The 15,057-nt window shown below is 45.2% G+C and overlaps 1 protein-coding gene across 3 annotated transcripts in view; it reads left to right on the forward strand.

Annotated features, from left to right (window-relative positions):
* Nucleotides 1-15,057, forward strand: part of NDC80 (NDC80 kinetochore complex component) — a 252,088-nt gene that overhangs the window by 190,128 nt on the left and 46,903 nt on the right. For all 3 annotated transcript variants that reach the window (XM_085621026.1, XM_085621025.1, XM_085621024.1), the window contains exons 12-13: nt 3,681-3,833; nt 9,506-9,595. In XM_085621026.1, coding sequence (XP_085477152.1) covers nt 3,681-3,833; nt 9,506-9,595 — 243 coding nt within the window. The remainder of the gene's footprint in view (nt 1-3,680; nt 3,834-9,505; nt 9,596-15,057) is intronic.

Raw genomic sequence — 15,057 nt, forward strand, 5'->3', positions numbered from 1 at the left:
TGGATTATAACTCCACAATCACTGCCTCCTGTGTTTGCGCAGCTGTCCGCCAATTCATGTGTTTTCCGTTTGCTTATCTTTCAAATGAAGTGCTGAAAGTGAGGATAGCACTAGCGAAAAGGTCTCAGTCCTGAGGCTCATTATAGGCTTGTCAGTTTAGCATTTTTAAAAAGCATTATATGTGCCCCAAACATTCCTCATTTAAGATCACATGTATTTGAGCTCCAATCTCCTCAAAGTCTAGCATGCTTAAACCCTTTCTTGGTTCTGAATCCCTCTCTTGTCAGTGTGAAAAATCAATAGCTATTTTACATCAAACTCAAACATTGTGCTATAGTCCCTGTTTCTCTCGTATCCACACTTGCATAAAACTGTGCAGCAACTACGGTTACTGACAGAATGTCAACCCTCACAGTTTGCTGTTAGCCCTCAGCTAACTGACCTAGCTCTGCTCAACCACCCTTTGCGAACATATATACCTTTCGCAATGGTCGACCTTTCATAGGTGTTCCAGCATTACACTCGATGAAACTACTTTACCTTTGAGGTAACTCATACTCCACTCACACCAAGACTGTGACCACTTCCTGCCATGGCATTTCCTTCAAGGTCATTCATGAGGCCATGCTCATTCGCTGAAGGTGGATTTCCTTACCTATTTTGTAGTGCCTTGAAGCGATGTTGTTCCTTTGCTTAATTTATTAATAAGGCTGCTGAAAGTCTTCAAATGGAGGCCATCTCCATTGAAGTGACAACTAATAGGCATGGAGATTCTGGAGCCTGGCAGTGCATGGTCTGACTCATGGCTGCCACTTGATGTCCTTACAAAGCCCCTTTGATGATAGGAGAGAAGCCGTCACTGGTTGGAGACTGATAGCCTCTTGAAGAAGCCTTTCCATTACATCAAAATAAGGTGGAAAGTGGGCTTAATCAGTACTGAACGAGCTGATGAGAACTTGTGTTGGAGATAGCTAACGATGTCATTATAACCGAAGCATGTCTAGTGAGGTAGGAGGAGAAGGGCACTTGGCTGATGCTCTCATCTGACTGATATCATCCACTCACAAGTGGAGCTGCATCTCGAGTATGTGGTCAAAATACTTTTCAGTTGCGAACATGTCATATATACCTCTGTTCCACTTGGAACATCTATAAACGTGGCTTCTTTTGCTTCTAAGAATTTCCCCTTAAAAGGTAACTACTGCTTTCAGGTTTGAATGGGACACGTGCTCCATTACGTGTTTCCTCCAGTCTGTTTTTGCAAAGATGGTGCACTGGATGGGTCGCTGTCAGGAACATGGGGTCATCCTAGGGCTCAAGTTGACATCTGGCATTCATTCTGAAAATAACGTCTTTAAAAGCCCAGAAAAAGAAAAGGCAAATGTGCATCTCCCTAATTTTTTTAATGAATTTGATAAGACAAGGCACAGAAACTCTTGAAATTGCTTGCTGAATACCTGTTATGACAGTGAGTCCAGAGTTCAAACCAGTCTGGAGTACCCGTAAAAACAGATGTACACGAGTATAGAAACATGCATTTAAAAAGAAGTTAGTCACAGTCGTGGCCAAATTTAAAAAAAAGACAGCATCTCTAAAGAATTTACAAATGTTACTAAACTCATACCTCTTTCAGAAGGGAGTCACTAAAGTAACAATCTCCAAGCCAGTAGTCTACCGCCCACTCAGCCCCATGCTCTTCAACATCTACATGGCCCCCCTTGCCGCCATCGTCAGACACCACGAACTTAGCATTGTATCCTATGCAGATGACACCTAGCTCATCCTCTCCCTCACCAAGGACCCCATCAGCACCAGACTCAACTTCCAGGAAGGAAGGAAGGATGTCGCATCCTGGATGAGCAGCAGCTGCCTGAAGCTCAACACGGAGAAGACAGAGGTCCTCATCCTCGGACTCTCCCCCTCCGCAAGAGACAACACCTGGTGGCCCATGGTGCTCGGCAGCCCCCCCACTCCCATGGACCACGCCCAAAACTTCGGCATCATACTTGACTCCTCTCTCTCCATGACCCGACAGGTCAACGCCCTCGCCTCTAGCTGTTTCGACACGCTCCGGATCCTTCGAAAGACCTTCAAATGGATCCCCCCAAATCAAGGAAAACCATCACCCACGCACTCTTAACCAGCAGACTGGACTACAGAAACGCCCTCTACGCCGGAATCAACAAGTCCCTGCTCCGCAAACTCCAGACCATACAAAACACCGTAGCCTGACTTGTCCTCGGCATCCCTGACACAAACACATCACCCTGCGCAACCTCCACTGGCTCCCCGTCGAGAAGAGAGTCACTTTTAAGAAACTCACCCACGCCTACACATGCCTCCACAACACTTGACCCCAATACCTCAATGAGAGAATCTCCTTCCGCATACCCAAAACCTCCGATCCGCTTACCTCGCCCTTGCCGAAACCCCACGGATCCTCAAAGCCAGAACAGGTGGAAGGGCCTTCTACTACATCGCGGCCAAGACCTGGAACGAGCTCCGGATCAACATCAGACGCACCCCCTCCCTGAACATCTTCAGGAAGACACTCAAGACCTGGCTCTTCGACTGAACGGAGCTGCTTACCCCTGCCCCCCCACCCCAGCGCCTTGAGACCCTAACGGGTGAGTAGCGCTTGTACAATCCACCTGATTGATTGATTGATTAATAAGTCCATCCCTGCAATGTAGCTACATGGTGGTCAATTTCATTTCCCCGACATGGTCAACAGTCAAGATAGTGCTGGAGGTTGGGATATTGTGGACTTACTGGATTGGCGTGCCAAAGAAACTAACCCTATACACCCCTGGCCCCTCCTGCTTGTGGCCAGAGACAGCAGTGGTTACCATTGTATCACCTGCTACATCCATGGAAGCATGCTCAATGTGGTTAGTACCAATTGTCTATCTTGGTGGGATATAATCCGACTGTAATCAATCAATCAATCAGGGTTTTGTAGAGCCCACTACTCACCCATTATGGTCTCAAGTAAGAGACTAAGTCTATGTTGTTGGGGGTAACACATGAAAAGAGACGAGGGACAAGACCACGGGCATTAGTGTTGTCTGCACAAAAGAGCAAGCTCATGCACAACTTTGGCAGAGAGGGGGATTTGACTTCAGGCTCTTGAGCACACTACACTCACGTTGAAGCACTGCCGGGAAAATGTCCTCCATCTTCCATCTGATTTGTAGTGGCGACTTCCCAATGTGATCCCAGGTGCTAGAGTTTTCATGTGATTTTCTAAGTAGAAATCATCCCAGGTGCCACGAGTGGATATCCAGCCCGCTGGCCATTTCCGTTCTCTCTGGTACCAGTGAATCCCACTTGCAGATCAGAAAAGGAGGGGACACAGCTCAGCTGAGGCGGAAAAGACTTTCAGCCCAAAGACTGATGTCACATTTCTAGCCCATCCTTGTAACACGTGTGTCCATTGCAGATGGCACTCGATTGGCTTCAGGACAGTCCAAACCACTACTGTAGAGTTAAGCTAGAAATGTCATGAATGGCAGCAGGACGGACCATGGCTAGAGAACGGCCTAAGGGAATGAAATGGAAGAAAACAAATGTGAAATGTGTTTTACTGACGTTTTTAGTTTGATTTAAAAGTTGTTCTTACCTTTACCTGAATTTCTTGGGGACATCTTTCGCATTATAATGATTTCTTTCCTCTGCAGATCGAAGCCCAACTAATAGAATATCATAAAGTGGCTCGTAAAATAAAATTAATCCCTTCATCTGCAGAAAATGCAAGTGGTCACAATTTCCAGATTGAGTTTAACCCAAACAGTGACACAACTTGTCTCACTCAGTACCGAACTAGCATCATTGTAAGTATTATCAAGAGTTTACTTAACTTGCATGTAAAGCATCTGAATGTGAAATGAAACAGATGAAATGTTCCCATATAAAATCTCTGATTGTATTTAGTGATTCATAATATAACATTTTTTTACAGACAGTTGTATCTTGTACTAGGACTGTCCAGAGCACAAAGTATCTTTAGCAACTCCAAAGAATCAGACACTGTACGTCTACACCTATAAATTATTTGATGTTACCTAAAAAAGTGTCCTCTTTGTAGTAGAGGAGGGTGCTTCTGATAGGAGGTTTTCCATGATTTGTCTGCCATATCCTTCTTTTGCAGGTTGTGTTTCTGTGTTTGGCTGCAAGAAAATGCAATAGGCTGTTTCCTCCCAGGCATGCAGCAGTGGCTTGCTTCCTCATTTGAATGATGACGGGTACCTTCAGGAAACCATCTCCTGTCTGTTCTGTGATCGCTGAATAGTCTCAAGCCTCCGTTTGCAACCGTTTAAAGAACCTGTCTGATCCCCAAAGATCCTTTGATAAAGAGTAACTGGTGCTAGTGTAGAGCTGGAAACAATTTTCATTCCTCCTCCTCCTCATCTTCCTCATCTGCCTCCTGTCACTGCATCATGCAACTCTTCTTTTGACTTAATTGTTTCTAATGACATTTAAAGTTGAATTGGACATTTTCAACGTGCTCAACATATTGATATGATGTATCAGGAAATTGTTCAAATCCCTCTGCTGCACCAGCCGCCCATTGGTTATTTACCTTTCGTCGTATTTGGAGTTCATCACAGAGTTCTGACTGGCCTTGGTGATCGGAAAAGGGCACGTTTGCTTTCTGAGGTTAATGAAGGTATGGAATGGCACCTTCAGAATGTGATCGTTCCTTTTTAAAATGCACGCATTTCCATAAATCAGAAAGTTTTTTTAATCTGATTAGTGGTGTTGTTAGGGCACCTCTTGCGTTTGGCTGAACTTTGTTTAGCCCAAATACCAACATCCTACCATGTACCCTCTATTATTTGGTTACAAAGTTTAGCCCCAGTATACAGTCCCCTCCAGTGCCTTACATGATGCCCATCTTGAAGCCCAGTCATATCAGTGCTTATTTGACTAATTGGAAATCCATTAGCCCGGCCCATAAGGATCCAACGTGGACACTTTATACCTGTAAATTAACCGGTTTGTCTTCGCTTTAGGACGTCTGCCTGGCTTCTTGTCACAGCCTTGAACTGTGTGTTCATTGGATAGTGTTTCAGACCTACCATCCCTTCATGACCATCTTGTATCTCCATACTCCTCTTCATTCTCCAGTAACACAGGACATTTCTAGGTCTTGCAAAAGAGCCCAGTAGTTCTCTTTTTATTAGGCTTCTTTGGTTGGTAAAAATATGTCATTCCTGTCGGGTAATGTTCTCCTGGTCTGGCTACCACATTTACTTTCGCGCTGTCAGATCACTGCTCACTCCACTCTCTCAAAACACTTTCATGGTGCATGACATGCCCAAGATGCTTGTGAGCCTGAGCTCACCCCTGGTGCTGGTACTGTCTTTTGGTTATATTCAGACACCCTACATCCGTCCCGAAAGCCCAAACCTCTCACGTCCCGTCACCAACATTGCTTAGTGGCTCAGTGCAGTCACTATGGGAGAACGCAGCTCAGGTGACGGCAGTCTTGGAGTCTAGTGATTCCTTAAGGATAAGATGAGGCAGATCCGGGGCTCAACAGTTTCCCCGTGTCATTGGCCAAAGCTCTCTGTGAGGGCACTCAGCCACTGGCCTAACTGTATGTAGTGGTCATAACACTAGGTGTGAATAATCATCCTTTCCTGCCTAGATAAACCACTGGTTCATGGGCTCCGTAAAGATAAACGCGTACGAGAAAGTGGCCTTGAGAGATAGGTGAGAGTTATCGGATCGGTTGCAAGGCACGCGCATGTGCGCGCGTGTGTGTTTGTGTGATGTAGCAGTCGCATTTGTTAGTTCTTTATATGAATGCTTTGATATAGCAGTGAGGTTCAAAGCTCTCATTGTGACAGCAGGGCTGGATTTAAAGTGTGCTAGTGGTGGCAGGCAGAATGTTGTCACTCTTTGACACTCTAATCCCTGAATGGATATCTCATGGGCTACTCCAAAATGTGAATGGCACTGCAACAAATGAAAGCGTGATGGCTGCCCTTTGCCATGCTCTATCATGTATTCGTATTCATATGAGCTCTGGGAGACGGCTAAACGTCGGTATATGCCACACCTACAAAATGCATTCCCGAATGTGCCATTTTATCTGATGCATGTGTTTGGTGACCTGAGAGCTATCAGATCAAGAAAGTTTTGGCCGTGTCGTAGCACTGGAGATACTGGGATTTGACCAGGCTGGTACAGAACGAACCACCATAACTGTTAGGCCAATAGGGTGGGATTGACTTAACCCTTCACACAATTTGCACACTCCTCTGGCTGATCCTAGAGTTAATCCAGTTGATCATCTGGGAGTCTGGTTTCTCCTCATGCCTCCCACCTCTCTGTAACTAACATCCGGTCTCTATAGTTCTGTTCTGGAAATACAGAACGTCTTGACTCTAAGGGCATTGTAGCGGTGTCCTGGTTCTATTCCATGTTTTTGATTGTTGGCAACTGCATAGAAGACTTATTCTTTTCTGCTTTTAGTCAAAAAACGTGTTCTTTTACTTACAATTCCCAAGATATAAAACTCCTGTGGTCCAGCACAACATTTCAGTATACAAAGTTAAATGGTTTCCAGCATTTTTAGTTCTTCTCTAACATGATGTACAGACTCCGGAGATTTATTTCAAAAGAAATTTCTTTATTCATATATATTCATCTTCCTAGTTTTGATAGAATAATTTTTATATTCTGTAGTGTAATTTAAAATGTAGTCTTAGTTAGGGTGACCAGAATTTTAAAGCCAAAACCGGGACATTTCCCAAAAATAGAAGGACTACAATTTCCCTTCAACTTAGCGCACAGAATGACAGCGCTCCTCAGCAGAGAATTAAAGAAGAGGCAGTAAGAACATACATAAAATGCCATTTTAAGAGCCAGTAGCATGTAATTAAATTGCTTTCTTATAATAGCTGCTAACTATCCCGGCTTTGCAAAATATAAAAATACACCTCCCACCCTTTTCAGCCAACCCGCTCTAAAAACCGGGACATAAGCTTAATTTCCTGAAATCTGCCCGGACAGCTGGCTGAAAACTGGGACTGTCGGGGCAAATCCGGGATGCCTGGTCACCCTATCTTAGTGCAATTCAAATGTAGCCTCACAAAATACCTACCTTAAAATCTTAGCGGCGCCATTAAAAGTTTCTCCAGTTTGTGGCTTGGGTAGTGCATTTGTTGTATTAGGTTCTGCCAGTCGCCTGAGCTTCACAACTACTGTGTTTACCAAAGGGATGGCTTTGGTAAAGCACAACATAAATGTACTGGGATGTAAAAGACAGCTCCACAATGTCTGTTAGGATTATACAGATCATCTGAAAAGGCAGCAGTCTCTGTTTGGCATGAGTGTTGAAAAGTCCTTTCAGCCATCTCATCTCTGAGATATCAGTTCACCTTCCTCTCATAGGTACATCAATGGGAGAGGTCGTCCCTATACCTTCTGTTTATTGTCCATACATGTCCCATCTTGCTACAGGATGTGATCTGTAATCTGTAAATGTATATAAAGAATGTAAAAGTTGTAACTATTTCTTGAAGGAACTCCTACCGAAGATTCTCGCTTTCATTGTACATTGTTTCTTTTCTGAGTGTGTCAGTGTAAGGAATTAAATTAGTAATTAGGGGGAGAGCAGGCTATGAACTCCCAAAAATGTAGTTATCTAGTTTCTTGTTAAGAAAAGCAGGTTTCGAGGAGTAATCCTAGCCATACCCCTAGTGTCAGTAGCTTAAATTGACAGGCTTATTTCAGAGAAAATGCTTGTAGAGTATTTTTGCTTCACCAAATAGTAAATGGAAAAAATATAACGTTTAAAATGGCAGCAAAACAATTAAATTGTTAAAGGGGCAAATCTGTCTATAAAAAGCAATTGTGATATTCAAAGGTCAGTTATTCTTTGAGACTTTGCTATTTAGAACTGCCACAATGGGCAGCTGCACATTAATTTAGAATCACTAAAACCCTCCAGAGCAGTGTTTCCCAAACAGTGGTGCTTGATCGGGATGATTTTTTGTCGGTCGTGAAAGATGCCTATAAATTTTGTATGTATCTTGTCATATTCTCTGTGCTTCAATTACAGAGATTAAATACCAGGCTATGACTTCTCATAAATTGCTTTTTGTTTTTTAGGTTGAGCCTGCGACCGTGCATGCGCTGCATGTACTCGCTTCCGAAACACTCATTTGTATAAAAAAGGCTTGGAGCCTGCCCATTGCTTACCATTTGTGGCTTCACAGTCACTTCTTTGTAGCCTCCTAATTGGCCTGCGGACGCCAAGCGTCACTTCTGTTCCTTTCTGTGGAGCACGGACCAAGTACAGACTGAGTCAACGTACTCAGTGTCCATCTGCTTCTCTCGATATGATTGACATACTATTTCTTCTCTCCCCCTACCCCCACTTCCCCTGTCCCCGTCTAGTTCTCCCACCGTCCCTCTCCAATGCAGGACTTTCTAGTTAGATCAATTCACAGACCCACATTTAAATAGGTACTGCTTTCGTATCTATTCAAAAGGTGGGAATCTGCGGCTTGAAGAACAAGTTTGCTTGTGACCAGTGTGCAGAATCCTAGACTTGGGATCTTATTAATGGATAGAATCCAGTCAGGGTGGGTGAGGAATCTGCGGCTTGATTAATTCTCTACCAGAAAGAGTGTTACCGTAACTTGTTCTTTACACAGATTCCTTTCAGTGTTTTCACGTCCTTTTTGTTTTTGCTTAAGGAACTTACTTTAACCCAGATATCAAACAGCTTTGTTCCTTCAAGTGCATGATCAGCAAACATTCTTAGACATCTTTTGCACCTGGGTTGTAGCTTGCATTCAAGGGTTACTTGGACCATCGCATTTCTCGACCTCTCATGAAACCATGCATTCTAGTAGGATGCTATACGTTTGATAATATTCACACACTTCCATATATCAATGCCTGCACTGATGAGTCCAAGGCAGTTTTAGTGGCCTTTCTGTGACTCTCCTGCAGTGCACCCTGTCTGGGACAGTTTATCCTTTCTGTTAAAATTAGTCTTACCCCAGGAGTCTTTCATACTCAAGAGGAGGGGGCTGGAATGTAATGGAAACGAGTTCTTGTTAATAAAGTTTATAACTTCTGTATATACTGTTTTTCCGTCACTTGACCCACCAGCCTTCCAACCGACTGAGTGTCTTCATGTATGCTATTGTAATGTAGCTGAGTATTAAAAGCAAACTTAGGCAGTGAGACTGAACATGCTTCTGTTGGATAAGGGCAGGATGTGGGTTGGGCCATTTTTGCCCTCGGGTCTCCTGTTTTATTCTTGAGGCCCTTGTGAATGTGTCTGTCTTAGCAAAAAGAATTCCTATTCATACAAAGGTGCAGTAGGGAGGGATTAAGGAGCCAGAGTAACAGTGAATGAAGTGTATTGTTCTTGTGTTTATTCCACTTCACAGTGCATACACTTTCCCATGTTTGTGTACAGTACAGTGTTACATCGCAAAGAAAGTGAAAATGTAAGCTCTGCATTTGTAATTTGCAGGCTCCGCTGATGAAGCTGATGAATCGCATCGAAGGTGAAATCACGGCCGCCAACAACCGCAAAATCAGTATAGAGGACATGTTGGAACAGGTGGGTTTTAAGCTTCTGTTGCTAGGCCTTATAACACATTGAATAGATTGTTTTTAAGTGTTGTTGGAGTATTGGGGCATCTTGTAAAAGTCATCCTGTTTTGAGGACTTTAGTGATTTATTAGCCATTTGTATATCAATTATGTCATACAAAAATATAAAAATATATGATCTAATAAATTGTTTGGAGTTGGGTTGATCTCTAAAGAAAAGAATGCACTAGTCCTACAATCCGTATTCTAGACATAAGAAGCAGAATCTTTCTCGCCACCTGTCTAGCTCTGATCTGGTCGGTAACGTTCCCAAGAAGTGGCTTCAGTGCATGATACAGGTACATCTATAACTTGCTTACCTTACACAGCCTGATTTCCTACTCCTGGGAAAGAGTTGACCCACCACTATGCCAGTGCTTGACACAGCACATAGGTTGGTCTTTGTAAGGCCAGGCATACTTTTCTCACAGCCTGTGTACTCACACAGCAAAACTGACCATGGTCTTTCCTGCTCACGCTGGGGCACGGTATTACTGCAGCTGGTTAGGAAGAGTATGTGTTCTGAAACCTATACAGCCCTGAAAGATGAGGGAGGTTCCACTTAGTATTCTCTAAGTTTATCCAATTAGTGCCTGCCAGACATGGAGACTTCTACAGTCTACGACAGGTGATAAAACAAATGTGGGTTTTGTTCTGGGTATAAAGTCTGGGTCTGAAAAGTGACATCTTTTTGGGTTGCACAGTGTACGTAAGCCTTTTAAAAGTCCATTATCTGACTCGGCTTCTCCAACCAGTAGCTTGCGAGCTACTGGTAGATCTCCCGCTATCTTTAAGTAGCTCTCCTGTGTGAAGTATAGCCTAGTAAATCAGAAGTTTTTGCTTAGATAGAATAATATGGCTACCAAGATTGAAAAGAGTGTATTTGAGGCAAAAATGTTTGTATTTTGTACACATTAGCTGATGTTAGGTGAAAAAATTTCCAAAATAAATATAAATCTGATATTGATTGATAATTCATTTGGCACTGGGGAGAATTATTACTAACATTATAACTTTAGTGCCAGGAGCACTGCAGCTATGGCTGTTACATATTACCCATGTCAAGGCATCCCAAATAGCCAAAGCCTTTTTTACATAACTGTTGGCAGCCCTGCCTATTGCATGGACATGTTTACTGCTTGTTAGCGTGCATAGTGTGGTCACTAATGCAATCTGGTTTGATATGTTCACTATACTAAATGTTAGTAGCTCCAGATGATTTCCATTGAACACAAGTAGCTCTTATTGGTGAAACGGTTGGAGATCTGACTGAATGAAACAAACTGGCTGCTTCTGGCAAACTTCCAAAATTTTGAAAATGAATCTGTGTTCCACATATAACAACAGGGTGATTGAGATTGCTATATTCAATTGAAAGTGAAATTGGTGTTTTCTAGACAAGCCAAGAGGTGTTTCTCTTGTGTTTCCAATACTTGCACTTAGGACAAAAGGATGCATATGTCACTTGTTCTTGCAGTAAGCATTGATGTATTCTAAAGAGTTCATTTTGTTTAATTTGTTTTCGCGCACACAGAATTACTGTTGCCTGCCTGCCTAATGTTTTATGGTTTTTTATTAGGTTTTCGCCTTACCTAAATATATTCTTTGATCCAGAAATTAAATATGAAAGTACACATCGATTTAGTTGATTTCTAAGGAAAACAGGTTCGCAACCAATGGTATATACAATTAAGGAGGGTAAATCTTTTGAGCCACCTGTCCAGCACTGATCAGTAATGAAGAGGGGCTGCTTCCGTGATAGATACTGGCCCATATTCGAACATGCAGCCCATTTTTCTGGACTTCCTGGGCTGGTAGTTTTCTAAAACGTTAATACAGTTCAGAAGCCAGATTAATGCTCCACCAATACTAGAGATAAAATATTATGAGGATAATGTCTTGTGCATCAGTTGATTTGAATACAAAAATGTAAAAACTGGATGTTTGTATGAACTTAGCTGCCTCTCAGTACTGTAGAAATTCATGGTTGCCGGATAGATAACATTAATGTAGTAATTCGGGAGCAAATTGGACCAAGGGAAAAAAGCTCCCTGGGCCATTCAGAATGCTTTATTTTTAAAAAATTGGGTTATAGGGATGTAGGAAAGTGCCCCTTTTTCATGGTTGCCCCCACTTTTTGCCTAATGTTGATGTCCTTTGACTGAGTGTGCACTGGGTTCCTGCCAACCAGGTACCAAGGTATAACACAATGGGGTAACCCAGTGTCCCTCAGAGCCTGGGGGGCATTACGAAGTAGCTTACCTGGCTGAAGGACGCTCCGCTGCGCACTCTGCATCACCCGGGGCCCGGAAACGCTGAGATCTTCATCTGGGCCGCCATTGACCGTGCTGGACGCCGTGTTGGGGACTACAGCCCCCAGAGTCCCTAGCGGCATTTCCCGCTTCCGCTTCCCTGCGCGCCCGGAGGCGCTTAAAACTGTGAGGCTCCCTCGGTGGAGCGGGGGCATTACGAAGTAGCTTACCTGGCTGAAGGACGCTCCGCTGCGCACTCTGCATCACCCGGGGCCCGGAAACGCTGAGATCTTCATCTGGGCCGCCATTGACCGTGCTGGACGCCGTGTTGGGGACTACAGCCCCCAGAGTCCCTAGCGGCATTTCCCGCTTCTGCTTCCCTGTGCGCCCGGAGGCGCTTAAAACTGTGAGGCTCCCTCGGTGGAGCGGGGGCATTACGAAGTAGCTTACCTGGCTGAAGGACGCTCCGCTGCGCACTCTGCATCACCCGGGGCCCGGAAACGCTGAGATCTTCATCTGGGCCGCCATTGACCGTGCTGGACGCCGTGTTGGGGACTACAGCCCCCAGAGTCCCTAGCGGCATTTCCCGCTTCCGCTTCCCTGCGCGCCCGGAGGCGCTTAAAACTGTGAGGCTCCCTTGGTGGAGCGGGGGCATTACGAAGTAGCTTACCTGGCTGAAGGACGCTCCGCTGCGCACTCTGCATCACCCGGGGCCCGGAAACGCTGAGATCTTCATCTGGGCCGCCATTGACCGTGCTGGACGCCGTGTTGGGGACTACAGCCCCCAGAGTCCCTAGCGGCATTTCCCGCTTCCCTGCGCGCCCGGAGGCGCTTAAAACTGTGAGGCTCCCTTGGTGGAGCGGGGGCATTACGAAGTAGCTTACCTGGCTGAAGGACGCTCCGCTGCGCACTCTGCATCACCCGGGGCCCGGAAACGCTGAGATCTTCATCTGGGCCGCCATTGACCGTGCTGGACGCCGTGTTGGGGACTACAGCCCCCAGAGTCCCTAGCGGCATTTCCCGCTTCCGCTTCCCTGCGCGCCCGGAGGCGCTTAAAACTGTGAGGCTCCCTTGGTGGAGCGGGGGCATTACAAAGTAGCTTACCTGGCTGAAGGACGCTCCGCTGCGCACTCTGCATCACCCGGGGCCCGGAAACGCTGAGATCTTCATCTGGGCCGCCATTGACCGTGCTGGACGCCGTGTTGGGGACTACAGCCCCCAGAGTCCCTAGCGGCATTTCCCGCTTCCGCTTCCCTGCGCGCCCGGAGGCGCTTAAAACTGTGAGGCTCCCTCGGTGGAGCGGGGGCATTACGAAGTAGCTTACCTGGCTGAAGGACGCTCCGCTGCGCACTCTGCATCACCCGGGGCCCGGAAACGCTGAGATCTTCATCTGGGCCGCCATTGACCGTGCTGGATGCCGTGTTGGGGACTACAGCCCCCAGAGTCCCTAGCGGCATTTCCCGCTTCCGCTTCCCTGCGCGCCCGGAGGCGCTTAAAACTGTGAGGCTTCCTCCGCGTCGCGGGACGCGCGCGGGCGGCGCCGGGCTAAGCCCGGGCAAAGGGCGGGCCCTCTGTGGCCCTCAGAGGCCAGAAGAGACTGGGCTGGGCCAGAGACGCTGGTTCTGTTTATATGTGGTACACAAAGTACTGGGGGTGATATTGAGTTGGTTGCCAAGACGTAGCTATTGTTTTAAAGTTTTTAAATATATGAGTAATTAACGTTATATCAATTCAGTAAGCTTTTTGACGGGGGTGTGACGATTGATAATATGTCTAGATTTAAACCCTCTTTGGGGCCACGCACTATGGATAATTATTTGGTCCAGAAGGTTAGCAAGATAAACTCTGAGAGGCGCCAGTCGCTTGGGAAAAGTAGTACTCCGCATTTAGAGAGCCCTGTAAGAGGTTTATCAACCCCTAGCATGGAGGATGCGAACAATCACTCTGATACTATTATCCCGGAAGTGGTAGAGTTAATAGAGATGGGACATCTCGAGCCTGAACAAACTACCCCCAATGAGTTAAGAACAGATGACTGCCCTGATATGGTGGAACAATGTCTACCGACTCCAAAAGTACGGGCAGTTAGAACATGTAGGAAATTTCCTATCAAAAAGGGGACACTGCGTAATGGGCGGAAACGAGCAGTCTCACCAGATAAAGTCGCGGAAACTAATGTACCGAGTAAATTTAATAAGGTGGGAGTTGAGGATAATATTGTAACTGACCTAGAGGAGATTATTGGTATCAAGATTAGAGGCATTATAGATCCACTGGTTTTAAAAATAGAGGAATTAACAAAAGAAGTTGTTAGATTGGGTGGGTTGCTTAGTAAGGCTTTAGACAAACCAGGAGAGGTGTCTGCTGCTACTACTGTCACAATTGCTGTAACTGACACTACTAGCAACCAACATAAGAGTCATGCACAGGGAGACCCTTCTAAGAAAGCCACAGGGAATAAAGGGAATGATAGTGTTAACTCTGTAACACCCCAACCGAGCACGCACTTAACTAGCAAGGCTTTGCCTGCTATAGATAATATAAATAGGTGGGAGGAAACTTATAATAAGGGCGCTGTTAATCTCCCACCTGAGTGTGCTCCTTATGTGGTGGTACTTACCAATGTGCCGCCGCTTGATAGCACGGGTCACCAAGAAACCCACGATTCCTTAAAAAACAAATGTCTATCATGGCTAAATAGACAATGTGGCTTCCCATTGAATTTCTCTGATAATATTTTGACTACCAGGAGAGTCAACTGGATCGGGAGCGATAGGAAAAGCTCAAAGGGGGACTGTGTAATTATTAATTTTAAACACCCACAGCATGTTACTACCGTTCTCCTAAGAGCGGCATCTCTCCCAATCTCAGATGGCAATGTATGTGCCCGAGCACTAGGCTACTTTTATAATCACCTTAATGTTAACCGGAGGGACAATACTAGAATTTCTACTTATCCGCTCACTTTTAAACCTTATTTTGATATCCCTACACAGAATAGATTTCTTGCACTTAGTACTCTGGACTCTAACGATTGACGCATAAAAGAGACGGAGATATGTTCAGTAAGGGAAGAGGGTCCCGATAGGGATGTTTGTAGGGACGATTGCATACCTGTAATAACAACCTTGGTCCCTGGATTTGCGCCTAACCAGAATGAGGCTGAGAACATTCAAGAG

The sequence above is a fragment of the Triturus cristatus genome, chromosome 8 (assembly GCF_964204655.1).
Source record: "Triturus cristatus chromosome 8, aTriCri1.1, whole genome shotgun sequence".
Taxonomy (NCBI): Eukaryota; Metazoa; Chordata; class Amphibia; order Caudata; family Salamandridae; genus Triturus; species Triturus cristatus.